General features: G+C 31.3%; 2 protein-coding genes across 3 annotated transcripts in view; one reads left to right on the plus strand and one right to left on the minus strand.

The window, feature by feature from the left end:
• LOC119635341 (protein bunched, class 2/F/G isoform) overlaps positions 1-10,001 on the plus strand; it is a 218,325-nt gene extending 208,324 nt beyond the window's left edge. For both annotated transcript variants that reach the window (XM_038030120.1, XM_038030121.1), the window contains one exon: positions 8,549-10,001. In XM_038030120.1, coding sequence (XP_037886048.1) covers positions 8,549-9,109 — 561 coding nt within the window. In that variant the 3' untranslated portion in view covers positions 9,110-10,001. The remainder of the gene's footprint in view (positions 1-8,548) is intronic.
• A 7,713-nt stretch (positions 10,002-17,714) lies between these two features.
• Positions 17,715-21,108, minus strand: part of LOC119635405 (solute carrier organic anion transporter family member 1A1) — a 5,928-nt gene continuing 2,534 nt past the window's right edge. The window contains exons 4-8 of the mRNA XM_038030215.1: positions 19,955-20,707; positions 19,618-19,870; positions 18,510-18,804; positions 18,296-18,442; positions 17,715-18,235 (exon numbers count right to left, since the gene is read on the minus strand). Coding sequence (XP_037886143.1) covers positions 17,715-18,235; positions 18,296-18,442; positions 18,510-18,804; positions 19,618-19,870; positions 19,955-20,707 — 1,969 coding nt within the window. The remainder of the gene's footprint in view (positions 18,236-18,295; positions 18,443-18,509; positions 18,805-19,617; positions 19,871-19,954; positions 20,708-21,108) is intronic.

Raw genomic sequence — 21,108 nt, forward strand, 5'->3', positions numbered from 1 at the left:
TTTGTAAATTATTTAATTTTCAATGTAAACTACCTACGAAATAATTTTAAAAATAAAAAATAATAACAATATATAGAAATTCTAGGCACATGCTTCAATTCATCATTTATAATAATCATATGTTATGCACACACTCATTCATACATAGACAATTATTTATATATTTGAAAATATGAGCAATCTATATTTCAAGCATTTATCTTAATATCTACAAAATCAATGATTTCATGTCGCATAAGTAGGAAAAGAAAAAAAAAATCACATTTTCTCTATATTCATCATCATCATCTAGCGCCCGTAAAATATCACATATGTGTATGGCTAGTTCTATTGAGAAATGTAAAATGAAAACAACAAAAAAAAAAAGAACAAGATCTGTAGAACTACAGAAAGACTGAATCTTTTTCAAAACTAAGTAGAAAAATTTGTTCTTGAAATAATCTCAAAAGTAATTTATTTTAGATAAAGGTTAACATCGCTAACCTCAGTAAACATTTTGAAGCCACAAGGTCGAGGATAAGAGGTCAACGCTGTTTATATGATATTTTTCAATCTTTCCAACCTTTTCTCGCATATATACTCCTCACGTCTTAGCAAACATAATATCTCAACAACTACCTGCTGCGACACTTATTTTTAAAACATATGTTATCAGTTTAACGGTTTGATCCCTTTAATTGCATACACTTGACGCGTCACAGCAAACTCATTACATTAGGTAGGACGTCGCGTTTTTATTTATTTTTAAAAATGCACAAACACAGCAGACAATGCTTGAGGGAGGAGAGTTTAGGAGAAGACGCCTTACAAAAATATTAATGATAATTTCTTGCCATAATATCATAAAAACAAAGAAAGGGAAGAATTTAAATTTTTGGGAATATGCGATTAGGTTATTAGGTTCCTTCCTATTTGCCCTTTTGCAGACTTAAGTTTCCATTGAAACCTTTCTAACTATCCTTGAACTTTATACTTCAATATATTCTTTTACTTTAAAGGCAGAGTGAATCTAAGCGCAAACTTTACAACTCGTAAGAGACTAAACTAAACAAAGAAAACTTTCAAAATATCAAGACACCACTCATACCTTTAATATTCATTCACATTTTTTTTTTCTACAAGATCTATGAGTATACCTTGGTAGAAGTAAGCAGTACTAGCAGCTCAATGAGCTCAGTCGTCTTATCAACATAATGTATTAGTTTTTACACAATTGAGTTTAAGTGAAACTTACTTGCGACAGATGGAAAGAAAGCGGATATAGATCTTGATTAGTCATTTAACTCTAGTCTCAGTTTGACCCAGCTATGAAAATCGTTTGCAATCCTCTCAACTAGTCGCAATTCACTGACCGTTCGCATGCTCAAGTAGCAGTGAGGTATAGAGCACACTTGTTTTCTCAGGTATATTGAGGGCGCTGTCCCCCGCAGCTGCGCCTACTCCATATCTCCTTCTCTTTCCTCACTTCTTTGTGATCGTTACCGGGTTACAAATATAGGGAGCATCGCTTGAGTGATTTGTGATTCGCTTAGCAGGAAAATGAGAAAAGAAAATAACGCCTGCCTGAGGAGGCATCTACGCTCTACTATATATCATAAACTTGTGTAATGTGCGACTTTGTACATTCCAGCTGACGCAGTAAGATACATAGCTCGACTTTTTTCAGCTTGCAAATATAAACAAGCTGGTGCTGTGAGGGGGATATTAGAAAGCTTATTTTGCTTTGCTGCATTTTTTTTTTTTTTTTCCGGAAAGCAATCAATCAATCAATCAATCAATCAATGTATTTGCTTTCAGTTTATTTTTATAACAATTCGATATGGGATTGATATCATGTTTGTACCCTGACCTCTTTCTAATATTTTTTTTCATATTCCTCATTTTATTCGTTTTATCTTTTTTTATTAATTTGTTGTTTTAATTTGTTTATTTATATAGCGTTTGATATGAAGATAAAACCCACCAATAATTACTAGTTTGTGCACATTTCTCAGCGAGTCGTTGTTTTATTACAGCACGATAATACCCTAAACAAATAGCCCAAGATTCGTCAGATGATGATTTTCTTTCAACTAATTCTTTCCATTTTTTTAAATAAAATTATTAGTAAATTTTTTTAAATTAACACGTAGATGAAGCAAAAAAAATTATCCTTCAGAGTCTTGCCTGCGGGATTAGCTTTGTAACCTGAACGCTTTAAGAGAGATATAAATTTCAAAAATGTATAACATTTTCTTCAGTTTTTATTTGTAGTCACTACAAAGTGAAGAAATGTGACTCGATAACATAATAACTTATTACCGCTATTATTAAATTTGCATTTTATATACTGTAGTAGTAGGGATTATGGAAAAACATTAAAAAATTAAACAAATAACAAAGCGAATAAGAGGCTTTAGTATCGCGTAATAAGTCTCGCAATAACAAAATCCATTCACAAGCAAGTAACGACACCAATATTACATACCCTCTACCACTTCGCCTAATGCAGTTAATTCATATAATGACTTTTCAAAATAAGGCCGAAAGGTCCGATCCGAACAATTTTCATTACCGTGTTCCCTCTTGGGCCAAAATATTTTCATCAAATCATCTGAAAAGCCACGATATGTGGGCTAAAAGAAAAAAAAACAAGACGGACAGACGGATAGACAAATTTTGATCTATTCGGGAAGTGGTACTAATAAATCAATCGGATTTATCAAAAATGGGAATATCTATGGGTATTGCATACATCCGCACAAGCTTAACATATCCATGTACCACAAGTGACGGAGGGAGAATACAATAAAATGTAGACCTTTAAATTACGTAAAGACGCAATTTGCGGAAGATATGATTGGTTTGTGAGACCCGTGGCATTTTATCTGCATCATCTGCAAAGCTTAACGCTCGGGTAAGGTACCGAAGCAAAAAAGGTTTTAGTACCTGTTGGCAACGAAGAGACCAACAAATTTTCCCTAACTTTTTTGTCCTTCAAATTTAATTTTTTTTTTTTCGTATTTTATCTATAAAATTAACACTACTTTTCTTTGCTTCGCTTATTGAGCAACAGTACAATGAAATGACAAATCGTCATAAATTTATTGTATTTACATAAATCATAATATTTATTTCATGATTGTGTTTGTGTCTCTTCATTTTCAATACTTTTCATTACGCTTCACTCACCTTCTTTTATTAGCCAACGATGCGTGGGTGATGGGCTTTGTCGATGTTTCTCTTTTTTTTTTTTTGTTTTCGTCTTAACATAAACAACTTGTAACAATTTTATGTGTCATTAACACACACGTTGCTGTGATGATCGTTTTTGTAATTATGAAAATATTTATTTATTTGACGTAGTACAAGAAATTTATTGATAAAATTCTTTGAATGACTAATTTATGTTCCCATTGCAAAAAAGAAAAAAAAAGGCTATCTGAACCGAAGCCAACAACAATTTTCTATTCTCATGTTAAAAGAGAGAAAGAGAGGAGAAATTAGAAGAATTTATTAAATTATTATAGAAAAATTTATTATATTATTATAATGGCTGCGATATGATGATTGCTTACATATTTCTTTCCCAAATTCTATTATGTACGTCGCCAAGAAAGGGCTTGGCTTCTCTTTCACTGTCGTCCGACTATCTAATGATGTTGATGTTGTTGATGATGTTTTTTCTTCGTCTTCTTTTTCAATTCGAACACAAAGTTGTTTTTCCACATATAATATCTATACAAAAAGTTCATTGTTCGTCCTTTGTAGTAAAGTTCATAATTTCCATCATTTCTTTTATTTTTTTGTCATTCTCTTCTTTTGTTTTGAATTTTTCGTATTTGTCTTTGCTTACAAGTACAAGAAAAAGATTGCAGGCGGCTTTTTAAACGAGTATTGAATACTTGAATACATTAGATGATCTAATGAAAGCAGCTATGCAGAATCAACAGAAATCCCTTAGAGATCAGAATTTGCTTAGCTATTTCATTTCTTCCAATGCTAATTGGATAGTTATACCCTTACACCGACTGGAGTGTACAAGAGCATATTAAGTTTGTGCGGCGGTATACAACACCTAAAAGCACGTGAGACTAATCCGGCTTTCCATTATACAAATCGATCCAGAATCACTTACCTGAAATCGAAAAGTATCAATGCATTGATTGCAACCATTTTAGACACAGTATATATGAAATTTACAGAATTTTGCTCAATACATACGCTATTTACGCAACAGGCCTTTCCAAAGTGTGAAAAGTGTGTGAAAAGTTTCGACTTTTCGCAACTTGACATACTGCCTTACCTATAGTAACTCTACATTCAAATATCTCAGTTGTCTTCTAATTAAAATGTTGTAAGTTTAAGAAACGAAATGACAATATTTATGTGGATCCCCTCCCTCACCCTTCTTATACTCAACGAGGTAACTTTTAGAATTCGGAATGTCTTGAAGTATACTAGTATTGGGACTAGTGATAAGTAAAAATTGCAGCTCAGGCTAATACGTAACCTTATCTGTTTCTTATGATTTTCAAATCAAGAAAGAAATTAATCCTAATAAGCTTTGTCACACACTTCTTCCACCTACGTGTTTTCCTATCATAGTTTTTTTTATCAAATTCAATACAAATTGAATAATCGCACTAAAATTCTCCAAATATTTTTTTTTTAATAAATACAATTAGCCATAAAAACAAAAAAAAAAAAACAAAAATTGCTTGTGACTAATGACCATACAAAATATGTTTGTGTTAGCCTAATAAACAGAAAGTTTTAGTAAATCGAAAACAATAAAATCGAAACAACCTATTTTCGGATCAAAGCAAACTTCAAAATCTTATCAAAACTATAGGTTCGCTTCTATGGTTATGCAAGGAATTTTAATTCAAATTTTTTCTTTTAAGCTATCATTACACAAGTCATTGGAAATTTCTTGAATTATTGTGGTTCAAACGCGCCTCGACTGTTCGGTTGCTCTGACGAACTTCTTTACTACTTATCACTTGTCGCGTTGGTCAATGTTATTTATCTTTAGAATTTTGTCCTTGTATTCTAGCGAGGCAAAGAAACAAAAGGTCATTTGCCTCTCTATTTCGTGATTATTGTCTGCTAGTTGGAAAAACAAAGAAAACGTTTTGTTATAAAAATAAAATCAAATCATATTTACTGTTATTGCTGCTATTTTAATAAAGAAGAAGAAGTGTACTCTCTATATTTACAATATAAAAAATCTAAAAATATCTGTTTCAATTAAGAAAGAAATTTCTATTCTTTTTTTTCTTTTTTTTTTAATATTTTATATACAACCTATTTTTGAGAATTCTTGCAAATGCCATAATATAATACATTAATTGTATCGTTAGGTTTGTACGTTACGGACTCTGGGATATCAAAAAAAATTGATATTTCTTGATAAATATTGCGATCCATCTATTTCATCCCATCCTTCCGTTCATTGTTGTTGTAATTCTCAAAAAAGCAAAGTTTTTAGATGGAAAGCTTGAATGCACAGATACAAAAACTTTACAACATCGATTGAATATAACAGGATTGTGATGCCTTGAGCCATCCATAAATGTAGGAGCTCTAAGATTGGCAGGCTTGTGCAACTGTTAATCACCTCTTATTTCGATTGCGAAAGTCGCCAAAAATCTATAATATATATATATATGCACATACACACATACGTTCATACATATAAACATATACATATAGACATATACATGTATAGATATTTAGCGAGGACCTTATTTTTCAAGAGGCACAGCCGCAGCAACTGAGGTGTTCGACCTGCAATCGCGAGTAATATGAAAAATTTTCCACAAATACTTGCTTTTAGATACGGTGGGCAAGTGTCCTCGGTTTAGTTAGCCAACTCGTCCTTGCTAAACGAAAAACGTAGATGGATAGGTATTCAAAATTCATTATAAGTCAGTCATCATGACTTTTTTTCATTGTTCTATAAAAATTCTATTATCATTGGTCACCGAGGTTTGCTGCGCCTAAAATATTCATAATTTAATTGTATGACAATAAACAATTAAAGGTGAAAGTTTCAAGTGTTTTTTTGTGCATACGCTTGTGATGTGATGATAATTGATTGACCTTATGGCTGTTTCACTGCGTGAAGCTCATGACTATTATGTTCAATGAAATTTTAGAAAATTATTTTATATACAAGGCAAGAAAGAAATTTCAACGAGATCCCCCTTCGTTTCTCAATGCCTCCGGCGCTTATGATTGCTGCTATATGACATACCTACGCGCTAAAACAATAGGGAAAGACAATGAGGAAAGCTTTTTCTTTCATGTTCTCTAAGAAGGATGTGAAGACAAGCACAGAACAGAAAGGAAATTCGCTTCAGCAAACCTACTAAACATTTCATTACATAATAAATAAAATTACGATAATAAAAAGATATCTTGTCATATGAATGAATCGAGAGATTTGAAAAAAATCCTCCAATATTAAAAACACGCAATTCTCATAAACAAATATTAGAAATAATTTATGCAAACTCTTTAAGAAGGCGGGCAAATCCTTAAAATATTTCATTAAAAATCATTAAAATAGTTTTGCATATCTCCTGATATTATCATAGTAGTATTCGCATTCTCAAAGTCGTAACACTTGTGTCAATATGAACGAGTCTTTCATTGTTCGTTGTATAATAAAACAAAAGAAGCAAAACACTATCACATTGTTTTTTTTTTTTTCAAGTCTCATGATGATTCATAGAATTTTCGATTCACTGTATTGATAAAAAACTATATATGCATGTTGTGCTGAGTTACTTACTTACACATACCTTTTAAATAAAGCTTCGGCTAAGCTTTTATCTATCATATTATATGGATAATAATTTTCATATATCTACCTCACCCCCCTCTCTTTGCACACTCTAACATACACAATTAACGGACTTTTATACCCATTACTTTTACCTTAGAAAAAAAAAAGGAAATTTGGATTTGAAGGGCGTGTTGAATGGTTCCATTTTGCTACAAGTCCGCTATGATCATCCGTTAAGCTTTTTATATCGCTTTATATGAGCAATGAACAAAAACCTTTAATATATGTAGAATTTACACTACTGACAAGGGCTGATTCAAAGTTTAGTATTGACTATGGGATCCTGCGATACTTCCTGTCAAATATTGTAAAGATTGTGAAAAAAGAAAATCAATATTTTCTCAGTGTTGGGTGGTGGGTAAAGAGGAAAAAAAAATTCTTTTTTTACATCTAAGAGAACATGAAATCACCATCGAGTTTTTCGTTTCTTTATGTATTCATTTTTATTAGAAAATCATATAAACAATCAACAAAAAGAAAAAAAAACCCATTCTTTTCACTTTACTAGAGACCTTTAAATTCACTTTAATTAACATGTGAAAAAAGGCATTGACATTGAAATTATATATCATTTGCATTTCACGCAAACACATTGAGTGAGTTGATGTCACTTGCGTTCTTTCGTGTTTACCTTTTTTTTTTTGCTTTTTTTTTTTGTATTCTATTGAAAAATAACACGCTAGCTATAATCTACTTATAACCATGTACACTTTGTTGGCATATTATTTAAAGTGCTTACTCAAGCTTCAAGCTTGCATAGATTTACATCATGTGTTACATGTTTTGTGCTTGGCTGGCTTGTGGTTGTTGGCTCTCTGTAGTGTAAATATGAAGAACAAATGACGAAAGTGGACAAAAGCCTCGCTTAACGTTAGGCATTGAATGGTTGATTGTTAGTTTTGTTTGTCGTCTATCCATTATTAAATCTTTACCAAGTTCAGCAGTCGAATCTATATAAATATTAAGGGAATTTATTAGTATATTATGACAGTGAGTATCATCATCATAATCACCAGGAGAAGTTTAAAATCTGTAAAATCTTTTTCTTCTCTTACTCTCTCTCTCTGTTTGGTGTATGGCGGAGAAGTTTTTCGATTTCTGATAGTCTTTTAGAAACAAATTTAGCAGAACGCAAAGGCGAATTCTTGTAAATCATTTTCTGTACGATTCTTGGTTCTTGTCCAAAGTTTGCAGGTCAATGAGGTTGATAGATTCCTTTAGCGTTTTCCTTATCTTTAAATTTCCTATATTATTAAATATTTCATTTCATATATTATTAAATATTTCCGTTCAAAATATTAATTATAATATATCTACCCAAACTAATTTTCGTCCGGTGTTAAACTGATAACATTCTGCAAAGAACTATGATGCTCTGCAGATGTCGTACAAGAACTCTCAACATTTATTTACAGCTCTGTTAATGTTGATGGGAGAAAATACAGCAGAATAGTGAAATTCTAGCAGCGATGTTTGTTTTTTTACATTATTTTCATATACGTAACGTATAAACCATAATAAATATTATTAACAGTGCAGCCAAAGCCATAAGATTTGCATATTTTTGTTGAGAAATTTTTTAATAAATAATTTGTTATCAAATTTTTACTCTTTTTTGAAGAGTTAGATCCAAAGAGTTTGATACGTGTATTTCATCCTTAAAATAGCAAAGTGAAACTAAATATAAACCATCGTTCATTGGATTATTTTCAGGATCTCGTTAAATCCCATTTGATGATAGCTGTACGTGAGGAGGTTGAGGTATTGAAAGAGAAAATTTCGGAACTTATGGATAAAATTAATCAATTGGAAGTTGAGAATACCTTATTGAAGGCAAATATATCACAGGAGACATTACAACAATTGCAGATGCAAACACAATTGCAGATTGCAGGCAGTGGACAAACAGCCGGCAATAATATGATAACAGCACCACCACAACCACCACCATCCACAGCGGCTGCGGTGGCAGCGGCAGCAGGAACACCAGCAACAGTTACAGCACAGAATGTGGCTGCAAACAATGCATCAAATGCTAATAATCAAGTCGCCCCAAACAATATTAGCAACAGCAATGGTTCAGCAGCCACTGCCGAAGGTAGTGGCTCAGCTACTCCAACCGCAGCCGCAGCACCAGTAGCTGAGAATCAAAATATAGCAAACAGTGGCCAATCAAATAATGCAAATAATACAAGTGAGGCCAATAATGCTAGTAACGGAACCGCAACAGGCTCGGTGGTAACAGCAGGCAACACCAATGGCCCGATGTCTTAAGTTTTTTTTTTTTTTTTTAATATATTTTGTAAATTGATTACAAACAAATTCTACAGAGAATTGTAGGTGTTTTTTTAAAAGAAACCAACTAAATATACTACACACACAAACCCAAAGCTTAAAGAACAGAAAGGATGTGAGTGAATGGACGTTAGAGTATTTAAAGAGCAATAAATTTGAAAACAAAAACAAGAGCATAAAAAGTTTAGTGAAAAGATTTTAATTATCTTTTGTTTGTGTGCATCAAGCAAAATAAAAAAATATATAAACCAATGATAATGGGGAAAGTAAAGACAAGCAAAAGAGAATAATAACAAGTCACACAAATATGTAAACGAAAGAAGAGTAAATTTTGTTGAAACAAACTTAAAATAAAACTTTTTCCTTCATAAGCAAAGCAAAGTAAAGCAACATTAAAGCACCGCCGATTAACTCTTTTTTTTTTTTTTGAGGTAATAGCCGAAGGGCTGCTTCCGGTGTTGGTTAAAAAAAAAAAGAAAGAAAATGTGAATCAAGATGAATAGCAAGAATAGCAAAGAATCAAAGAGAACCGCGACTCATAGTTCTGTATAACGTCGTTTCATTTCGTCCGGGGAAAAAATCGTTCACTTTTCTTTGTCCAATGATATTTTCTCGCTCTTCTTCCAAATTTGTTCATACATTTTTCAAAATAGTACAAATTTTTATTTATTTTTCACTTTTGGAACAAATGTTTGCTTTTTCTTTTAATTTTCTTTTTTTTCAAGTAAACAAAAGAACCATTAAGTTGGACTCTTGAAGAGTTCAAAACTGTTCATTGCTGTGTAAAAAAAAAACGTTAAATACTTTGACCTAAAAACTGAATCATTTAGTGACTGCGCGACGCGTTTCATTTGTGATATAACCTTAAGTTGCAGTCAAAAAATTCCCAAGCCCTGTATATATAACAATTTATTTCTGCCCCTTGCTCTCAAACTTGATAAATTTTGATTAGAAGAACGTATAAAAATCAAAAAGAAAAATTTTAAATTGTAGTTTTTTCCTTCACATTTATAAATATTAAAAAAAAAAAGAAAAAAAAAACAAAAAAGAAATTTAATAAAATGAGAAAAAAGAGAGAAAGATGTGTATAAATTTAAGAAAAAAAATTCTTTTTTCTAATATGAGAGAGAAATCTATAAAAATATGATTGATATAAAAAATAAAAAATTAATGTACTTTTTCAGAAGTATTTAGATTTTTCCAAGATGATCTTATTTTAAAATTAGATTTCTGCCACAGAAGCCAAAAAATTGTTTTTCATTTGAATTTTATTTGAAATTTTTTCTTTTTACAAATTGCTGACAAAAAAAAAAAACAAAAAAGAAAACAACAAAAAAAAAAAACAAAACAAAAGCAGAAAGAAAAATATTGTGATAATTTGCTCTGCATTGACTTTCTTAGTAAAAAATAAATAAATAAATAAATATAAATAAAATTATATATAAAAAAAAACGAAATGAAACACAAATAATATTCACCTGGAAAAAGGCAATAAAAGAATGTCATAAAACACTTATACACACAATCAAGTCAAAAAATGATATATAAATGACAACAAAAAAAAAGAAATAAAGAAATAAAATATTAACGCAAAAAAAAATTCTATCATTTTTAAACTGTATTTTTGTAAAGAAATTCTTGAAAACTAAATTTATAAAATTATAAAAACTCTTTGTAAATATATAATAGTCATATCTACATATATAAAAAAAAAGAACAAATAATAAAATTAATAATAAATAGTAACCAGTACCATATAATAAAGACCCTTTCAGACACGTAAAGTGCTACAATGTAATTATTTTCTCTTTAATATCTTTGTTTTTTATAAATACTTTTTTTATTTTCTATTTATAAAAGAAAAAATCTGTTGTAAGATTTTTTTCAAAGACTTTTTCTTTTATTATTCTTATGATTATATTTATACTGTTTTTTTTTTTTTTTTTTTTTTTTTTTTTTTTTTTTTTTTTTTTTTTAATACTTTCACTTATCTAAGTGTGTTATATATAATATCAATAGATTTTTTCTCTAGTTTTTAAGTTAAAAAAAGAAAACAAAAAACAAAACCCAAACCTCATTAAGTACAGATTTAATAAATTTATAGCTGAAAAGAAAGAAATCTTAAATAAAGTTCCACTATATGATATATAAATAATGAAAAAGTAAAATTTGTGTGTGTATGTGTGTATACCCGTCTTATAAGTCCTACAGAGACTCCAATTGTCTAAGGACTGTTAATCTGTTTGTAAATCAAACGACGGAACGAGAAGTTTAAGAAAAGAACCTTTTCATCTATCACTACTCAAGAATTAAGCTTGAATCACTTAAAGCTGAAATGCTTTCCACATTATCACTGACTAAAGATTGGATATTTCTTTCTGTCCTTTCTCTTTCCCTTTCTTTCTCTCAGTTTTCTTCTTTCTATTAAAAACTTCTCAGATTGTTCAAACTTGGAAAATGAATTCTTGGCTTGTAAAGTCAAAGACTTTGCTAAATCTTTGACTAGAATGAATTATGACTTATTGGCTTGGCTCTTGGGTCAATGAAATCTTGAAATCACTTGTCCAAATCTTTAAAATGTGGGAGATTAATTGTCAATCCTTAAAAAGCTGGGTCAGAGACAATCACATTCTTCGCAGTCCATTGTAAAGAAGGTAAACATTTCCAAACGCTTGAATAGGTTTGAAGAGTTCTCTTTTTGCCTGCATTTAGAACCGAGCAAATCTTGAAGATCTCGCGTAAGAACGAAAAGAAAAAAAAATTTTTTCTTTTTCATAAATTTACAACTGCGATGGTGTTTTACTACAGCACTATAAATTTATTATCGTTCCCTTGCTTAAAACATCATAAATAAAACGGCTTTTTTCTCTGCTAAATTTAGTAGCTAGACCTGTTCAGCAAGTAGTTGGCTTATTTAGTACTTGCGGGATGAGTATATTGTCTCTTAGCTTAGATAGAAATAGAAGCGAAGCCCCTTTATCCTCTCGCATATTCTCTTCAAACAAAAAGCTGTAAAGATTATTCGTCCAGCGGTTTCAATCGGCTGACAATTCGACAAAATTGTCATGCAATGGCTAAAGTTCCTTCAACTGCCACTTCCTTTTATACTTTCGCATTGCAAACCAAAGCTAAGAATGAAGGGAAGTGAAATTTGTCGCTCAAAATTTAACAACCAAGCCTTGTTCAGCAACTAATAAATCTCTCAAAAATATTCGGTAGACGCTCTCTATACACTTTTGCATTTTTCTTCTAATCCTGTGGACGTTATTCTAGACCGAAATCCAGTCGGCGCTCACTGATTATTAACATCCCTTCACAATTGTATAGTTGCACTTCGGACATCTTCTGTACGCTTTTGAGCTCGAATGCTGAATAATAAATGTTAGATAAAGACATTTCTCCTCAATTGCGTTCTGGGAATAAGAAAAATTAAGTCACATCTCCAAGATCGTAGGAAGACTCTATATGGAATGCAAAATGGTGAAAGGGGCAGTTTCAAAGATGACCAGTAAGAAGAGAAACTAAGAAGCTTCTGCTCTATAAAAGTATTATTTTTTTAGAGATAAAAAACGAAATGCAGTGAACCCAGAGTTTTTTCACTTTTCTCGTTTTTCGTAAGACTTTATGCTAAATGTGCGTCCTATCAACTTATTAATACTTTCGCCTTGAATATCCTTCCACGTTTAGAGAAGAAACATTGCTTAGAGAGAAAAAGAAATGAAAAGATATGCGTGGCAAGATGTACAGTAGGCTGCATAATTCAAACTATGTTAATGTTACGTTTTTCATAGCTTTTTCCCAAGGGCGAGAGAAACTCATTAATCTTTAATTAACCTGTTGTTATATTTTAATGTTTTCAAGTCTTTGAAAAAAATCTTTAATAATAATAAAAGAAAATATTGTTTCAAATTGTTTATAATTTTATTTTTATTTCATTTTAATAATATTTTTTATTATTAAAAATCTTTAAGCTTTATATAAAATACGTAAACAAAAAAAACATTAAAGACTATTTCAAGGTATTGAAAAAAAATAATTGACAATGATAATATCCATAACCGTAACCGAACCAAGTTAGAGGAGGATCTTCTCTAAGCCTTCTAAAGCAGCTTAAGACTCGACGTCGATTTGTTTGTGCTCGTCCGTAGATTCTGCCACTTGTTAAAATTGAATTTACGGGAAACATTTTCGACTTTGTTGCTTTAGTGTCAGTCCTTCCGCTAAATTATTCCCTTTGATTGGGCAAAAATTTTGAACAAAAATGAAAACGACATTTATATATGGCATGGCTATGGGTATCAAAAGTTCGCCTCAGGTGAATATAATTTTCTTTTTGTTTGTTTTTAAATAAAATTTGAAAACTAAAATTTGTATAATAAAAACGTCATGATTTAATAAAGGGAAATTTTTACAAATGTTTTTACTCTAAATTTTATAGAAATGAAAACTAAACGACAATCTATGAAAAAAGAAAGAAAGAGAAAATCGCTGTTGTTAATAATAATTGAATTAATAATAATATAAAAATAAAAAAAAACAGCTTCCACAAAAATTCAAAGTTCCATTATTTAGTTTAATAAGTTTAGCTGGTATCTGAATTATATTTCTTTTATTATTATTATTATTATTATTATCTTGCTCTTACTTATATATATATATATATATAATTTTAAATCTATACACATTCATACAATCCCTAATTTAATATGTAAATTTATATGTTTATATTAGTCGATAAGTGTTAAACGAACTCCTCCTCTGACTCATCCATAAGTTAGTCTAATATTAAAAGAAAAAAAAAAAAAAAAAAAACAGAAATGAAAAACGCTCAATGAATGAATCGATTAAAACGATGCACGTGAATATCAAAAATTTCATTCATCAATATAATAATAAATAAATAAAAATGAAAGAAAATATTAAATGAATGTAAAAAGTAACGAACGTCTGATCTATAAATTTAAAATGTAAAGTATATTTAAATTTACATATACATATATATATATAAAATACCTATTAGAAATCTTAAGCGTAACATTTTCGTCAAGTAATCTAAACAATGTCTACTGAAAGGACAAAAATATTTTGCAAATAAAATTCATATATATATATATATATATATATATGTATATGTATATATATGTATGTATATATATATATATATTATGGTTAACTGTAATCAGTATCTTGAATATACAAATAAAGGAATGTCTGTAAAATTTATTATTACATCATGTGCAAGAGCAAGTATTGAATACAGTAAAAATTAAAGGAGAAAACTAATTAAAACATTTATTATTAAAAATATGAAAATAAAGAGAAAACAAAAAAGCTGAAACTAAAACAGAAAACCGCTATAAACTGTTTATCTTATTTTTATTTATTTATTATTATTATTTTTTTTTTTTTTTAGAACTTTCTAAACGCTTATCGATTCATTAGCACCTTTGGGAATTTAAGAATTCACTAACTAGTCTTTAAAGAAAAAGTATATGTTTTTTGTATTTTTTTTTTTATTTTGTTTTTCATTTGTGTATCAGTTTCCTATAAAGAGTAGTTTAAATATATAATTTTGTAATTTTTTATATTTTTAAAAAAATTTTTTACATGTTAAACGTATATTAAGACCATTTTCTCAGTTTCATCATTTTCCTAATGTTTATTATGATTTCATTTTATATAACATTTTTTAAAATTTTATTATATAAAAGTAACAAAATTAATAAAAATCGTTTTATTATAATTTTTACAATTTGTTAAATTTATTTATTATAACTTTCGCTTTGAGTTATGACTTAATTCACAGCCAGCCTTGAGGTAGTATCCCGAAGCTTTTGAATCGATATAAAGTAACTAGAGCCGATTACGGGCTTACATTTCTATCTAGAATAAGTGCAAATTATTAAGGAAACAAGCAAGGGTAAGTCACATGAGTGTTGTTATATAATCATTAGATCATTTTTAGGAACCTCAGAGATGTCTAATCTCTCCTAGACTCTTTACTAAATACTATAACATTATAAGAACCAAGTAAGGTCATTCGATATCCTTCCACCATTTTGCTTAATAGTACATCAAAAAGTATACATTATGTTTATGTAAATTGCGTAATTGTCACGAAAGCCCTGGAGTATATTTAGATGTAGCAATTCGATCTAAATTCAGCAAACTTGTGTACTTAAAAAAGTTTTTTGTACTTTTCAGTTGCCTCTGTCCAAACTACAAATTTAACTTTGTGCCCATAGAATGGTTTGCTTCCATGAGAACTCCTGTGTATGGTACCGTCCAACAAATAGATCTATGTGATCCAAAACCAATGATCCAAATATGATTCATTTATCAAGAACAAATTTTCAATATAAAATGTTAATAATCAGATCTTCTTGGCATATAAAGCCTTATTTTTCATTTTCCAAAAAATAGACCTAAGAGGTCCAAGTTCGGTAAGGTTAATTTTTATGCCATCAAAGAGTTTTACCTTATAAAGATTCGTCAAGAGCTGTCAGAAAACTGCTCCATTAAATCCAAATTTTTTTCAGACCAATGCTGAAATCGTAACCGAATACTAACCGATAATTGTCGTCAAATTCTAAAAATTACAATATATTTTCCTTTAACGATTTAGAAAGACAAAGCGTTATACGCGGAGCGAAAGAAAAAAACGGTCCGATCCGAGGCATTTTAAACAGCGTTTGTCCCTGGGCCAAAATACATCGGTGCAACAAATTTCATTAAAATAACTCCTAAATTATGACCTGTGGGTTGAGCAGAAGTACACATGGCCCGGCGGAGATACAAACTCAGCATAATAAAAAATGGATCTATCTCAAGTCATTCTGGATATTGCAAGCGTATAAACCTAATACATTCCGCACCACAAGAGGGACAGAATATAAAAAACCAATTTTTTTCATCCCTATTTCGATGTAATCTTGCTTAACCTAACTTAGTATTGAACATGGATAGGCAGATGCGATTTTTACTAAGCCCAGATAAGCGGTCCGCTATTTAGCGTAAAATAAAATAAGAAGCTCATAAGCCAAGATATGGAAGGAAACTCGATCAATTATTATTTATTAATTATTATTTACCATTTTTTCAACTCATCTGATATCTAATAAAGTGAGCATATACGACATCAATTCATCTCCTTAGTCTTTCGCCTGCGCAGTTGTTAAAATCACAAATAAGCTATCCAAACTTCACTTAAACTGATAACTGAATATGTTTTCAATAGGACCTCGGTTTGTGTGCCAAATATACTCTATAAAAACTGATCGTCAAGTCAATCATCAAGCCAACGATCAAGAGTCGATTAAGTCTAAGAAAAGTGTTCACTAGGTTTAGTTTTTATAAAGATTTTATAGAATACTTCTCGAATTTTTTGGTTACTATATGAAATCAGGGATAGGGTTACCGTTTTTGTTATCGAGCTGTCTTACACTACGAAACGCGAAAACAAAACGGTTGCTTTTTAGGACGTTGGGTCTGCATTGGTTTTGTTTCGAATTACATTTCAACTCTATTGTGATATCATTGCTGTATATATAACAAAATAATGCAAAGAAGAGGAAGAGAAGTAAGTAAATAAACAAACAAAATGTTAAATTTGAAAAAAAAATGTTGGTGAAAAACTTCAAATCTATTAAAGAAATATCAAAGTTTTAAAGTTAAATACAATGTAAACTAGAGTTTTATTGCATTGTAAGGAAAATACAAATAAATAATTGAATGTCACGAAATTTGTTAAGCGGCTTCTGATAATTCAATATTTCCATTTTTTGCCAGAAGTTTTTTCGTTACTTCGATATTCAGTTGTTCTTTTTGATATTTTATATCGCCAATAGGATAAGGCACCGAAAATAATTTTTGAATTTTATTAATTCATAGTTATTATACCCTAAACTATATATTAAGTTTTTGCGGATGTATGCAACATAAAGATATATCCTCTGTTTCCATTTCCATTTTCATCCATTTTTACCGAGTATTTCGTAAAATGAATCTCGAAAAATTTAGCCTTCTATCTTTTATGATCTGTAATGAGCAAAAACCCACAAATTTTTGTTTAGAAAAGCGGACTTGCGTTCAGTTAACGCTTCACTGCAGGCTCATGCCCCTACTAATTTTGGCCCATTTTCACTACGAACCTACGGAATTTGAAGTCAATATTTTCATTTTTGCGACGATAAGAGTGGAAACGACGCACACTGTGCAGGCAAACATACGAACATACATGGCTTAATCAATTCAGAATTTTATGCTTATCAAAATGTATTTTGGAGGGCCGCTCAAGCTTCCTTTTGTGACAGAATGAGTATCTCCCCCAGCCTTTTGTGGTGGGTATAACAAGCTATAAATTTTGGAATTTTATCACGAAACTAAACCGACAAGGTCACTTAAGGGTCGGCCTTATCCTATTATAATTTTCTGCATAAATCCCTCCACATTTTTCTTTCTTATCAACATATTTGTGTTTAATTTTATTTTGAATTTATTTATAAAATATAAAAAATATACAAAACTGCCCTTTACTGGCAGGCGGTACTTTTGACTATGTGCTATCTTAATTAAGAGATATTTTTTACAATTCAGTCTCGGGACTTTGAGGTCTGATGGCATCGATATCCGTTTCCAATGCCTTGGAGGAATTTTTCCTTTCAGTAATTAACGAATTATTAACTGCGCTGCTATTAATTTCTTTTTCCTTGTTCCGAACTTGCGTACGATTAGGATTGAAGGATTGTAGATTGTCCATTGGAGAGCGAACGTCATCAATGGTTAAATAATGCAAAGGTACATCGGCCCGTACCGCAAAACGTTGGGGATCTTTGTCCGAATTACGTGATTTGGAAGGAAACACAATCTGAGCGTAAGTAACGCCAGACGATGAAACTTCTACGATGCTATTATTATCACCAGTCGTGGAATCCGTTACAGAGCTAGTTTGACGGAAAACTGTAATTTCTGGATTTGGTTCGGATCGAACGGCTGGTTGCACTGTTGACGTACCAGATAGAGTTGTAGATAGAGTTGCAGTAGGACTAATAGTACTACTGGCCGTAACAGTTTTTGCAATGCTCCGCTCCTCAGCAACAGGTATGGCTGAGTATAGAGAAGAATTGTAATTGTAGTCTGTGACGTTATTATTGTAAACATTTAAACCTTTTAGATACAAGTAAACCAAAATATCAAATAAAATGCCGATGGCAATAAGAGAAGCCGATAAAATATTTAAAATGTTGCCATGTTTCGGTGTCTCATGTAACAAGCAACGAGCGTAATGGGGAGCCCAGTATAGGCAAGTGGTACCTATAAGGAGAGAGATGATAAAATCTTTAAATTTTTCTACCTAAAGTTATCAGAATCTTTTACGTACGTGTTACTAAATCGTAAGCTAGATGAGCAGGTATAAACGCGAATAAGCCGACGAAAGTTATTTCAACAGCCAATGCTATGCCTTTATCCTGTGGCAAGACGCTACGCAGGGTGATAATAATTTTGCCAATAGTTGTCATGCCAAATATTACGGCCATTGAAACGCTCAATACTTGAAAGATCACCAACATTTTATCACATCGTTCGGCGCTGCAAGCTCCTTCAGTTGCCCTCAGCGAATGGTCAATATTCATATCATAGTTGTCGGTTCCGCCACAACTGCAGCCTTCATAAATCTTTAAAGAGTAATGAAAATAATCTTAACAGCATGAATAGCCGAGTAGGCGAGAATCGCGACTACCAAGTCAGCGGTCGCGCGTTCAAATATTAGTACGGTAGAGTTTACTTTGATTGTAGCTACAGCGAGTGGTCAGTTTGTAAAGACGTAACCATAATCGCCATTTCTTTCTTTCATCCTCTTTCCTCATTCCTTTCCGACCATAAAAATCAATTTATGGCGAATCTCGAATATCTTGCCCCTTAAAAAACTGAAAACTCTTGAATTAAGTGTAAATTTATCAGGCGGATGCGAGACGCCAATGTAACTCTGCCAGATGATTGTGATAAATTTTATATTCATATCTGGCATCATTTCTGGTAAAGTATATTAACTTTATTCAGATATACGCCATAGCCAGATGGACTTGAGATAGACCTACTCTTTGTTACACGATCTAATTCAGTAGCATTTCCTGGACTCAAATCCTCAGAATCGCTCTCTGATTTGTTTAACACATGTCTGTCCAACTAACTGCCTATCTTTCTTAGATAGGCCCATGTACTTTTATCATCAAACTACATATACCCATTTTCCACATATTTTGAAAAAATTTAATTTATTGATCAAAGGACGCGAAGACTATTCAAAATTGACGGAATCGGATCACTTTTACGATTATTTCATCATACAATTCTCTCTATTTTGACGATTTTTTTATCATAGGTTTCCGCTATACTGAAGTGGATCGAAAAATTGTATACGTGTGGACTCGTTGTTGGTAAGCATAATAGTAGAGATTAAAATTAAATAAAAATCAATAATTAATTACCTCTATACTGCCTATAGTGGACTTTTGAGTGCAACCTGCGTAGCAGGGCGAAAAGTAAGTAACTGTAGAGTTTTCTGGACAGACCGGAAAAAATGTAGTGGGAGTGCAAAGGCATTGTCTCGAGCAATAGGGTTGCTGAAGTTTACCGTTAGTTATGCCGGCTATAGGACCTACGTTACATTTTATAAACACGAAAGCAATAAATATTATCAACAATTTTACACTCATGCTTATATTCAGAGCAGCAACTTTCCTAAAAATTTATAAAAAACAAAAAAATTTTATTTTCTTTTGTTTATTTTTTGTTTCTTAATTATCCCTTCTAGAAATATCTTACCTAGAGGTTAATTTCATTTTTGATATAATTAAACCACCGATAATCATACTAATCGCTGCCGCCGGTGATTTAACAAACAGCAATACGAAACGTGCCCTTATTTCTTGTGCTAAACCGTTTTCTTCGCTGTAGGCTAAGAAGAATCTTGACTGCAAATACTTCTCTTCTTGTAAAGCGTAATTTATTGTTGCCCCTTTTATAAACATGAGACTTGCAACATTAAACATAAGCAATTTATTGCCAAATAAGCGTTTCATTGATGCCCCGTAATCTGGATCATCAATAAATGGGATAGATTCTGGTTCATTTTCACTGTTGTTATCCACATTATTTCCGCTATCAAGTTTATGTACATCACGCGGTAATTTTCTAGGAAATAGAGCCAAAAGTATGCCACTAATACAGACTGCAGGTGCTATAATAATCCAACCCAACCACCATCCTAGATTTGCCGCATCCACGCTTAAAGTCAGCAAAGAACCGCTTTCTAAACCAAAAAATTTAGCAGCCAGAGTAATACCAATCATTGCAGGACTATCAAAGACTTTCGAATTATCATCAATATAAGTTAATCCGATAGTATAGAACGCCAGGGATGATAAGCCCAAGAATAATTGCAAAATAAACAACATAATCAAGTTTAGATAACGACTTTGTTGCGATATTAGCGAAAACTGTTGCATTTTCTGCGGCCAATACGAAATACATAAATCATTTCCAAGTGCTGGAGTTTCATTTGCAGTATTCTGAGAACTATGGAAAGGTAAAAATTTAATGGTTAATTCATCTAATATTAATTGAAATTGCTTCCGTTACCAGGAGGCACAACTTCTGCTTGCTTTTTTTTTGCCTCAATGTCGAGGCATTGGTCTCTGGTCTATTCTTTAAACTTTGCCTGATAACGTAGACAATGAGAAGGACATGATGGGCGACCTTAATGAAAGAGAACATATTTGCACCTTATATTCAAGTTCAGTGACCATCTACTTAATGAGAAGTCCAGTGCGATCCATTCCGATATATTAGGAAAAACATTTGCATTTATTGCTTCGATAGCTTCACTATAGAGAAATTACGCCCGAACTTATTAGCTAAATCTGATTTGCTCCGATAACTTTGCTTGGGAAAAATGACGGCTCTCTTCAGCTTATTAA

This window comes from Glossina fuscipes, unplaced genomic scaffold (assembly GCF_014805625.2).
Source record: "Glossina fuscipes isolate IAEA_lab_2018 unplaced genomic scaffold, Yale_Gfus_2 26, whole genome shotgun sequence".
NCBI lineage: Eukaryota > Metazoa > Arthropoda > Insecta > Diptera > Glossinidae > Glossina > Glossina fuscipes.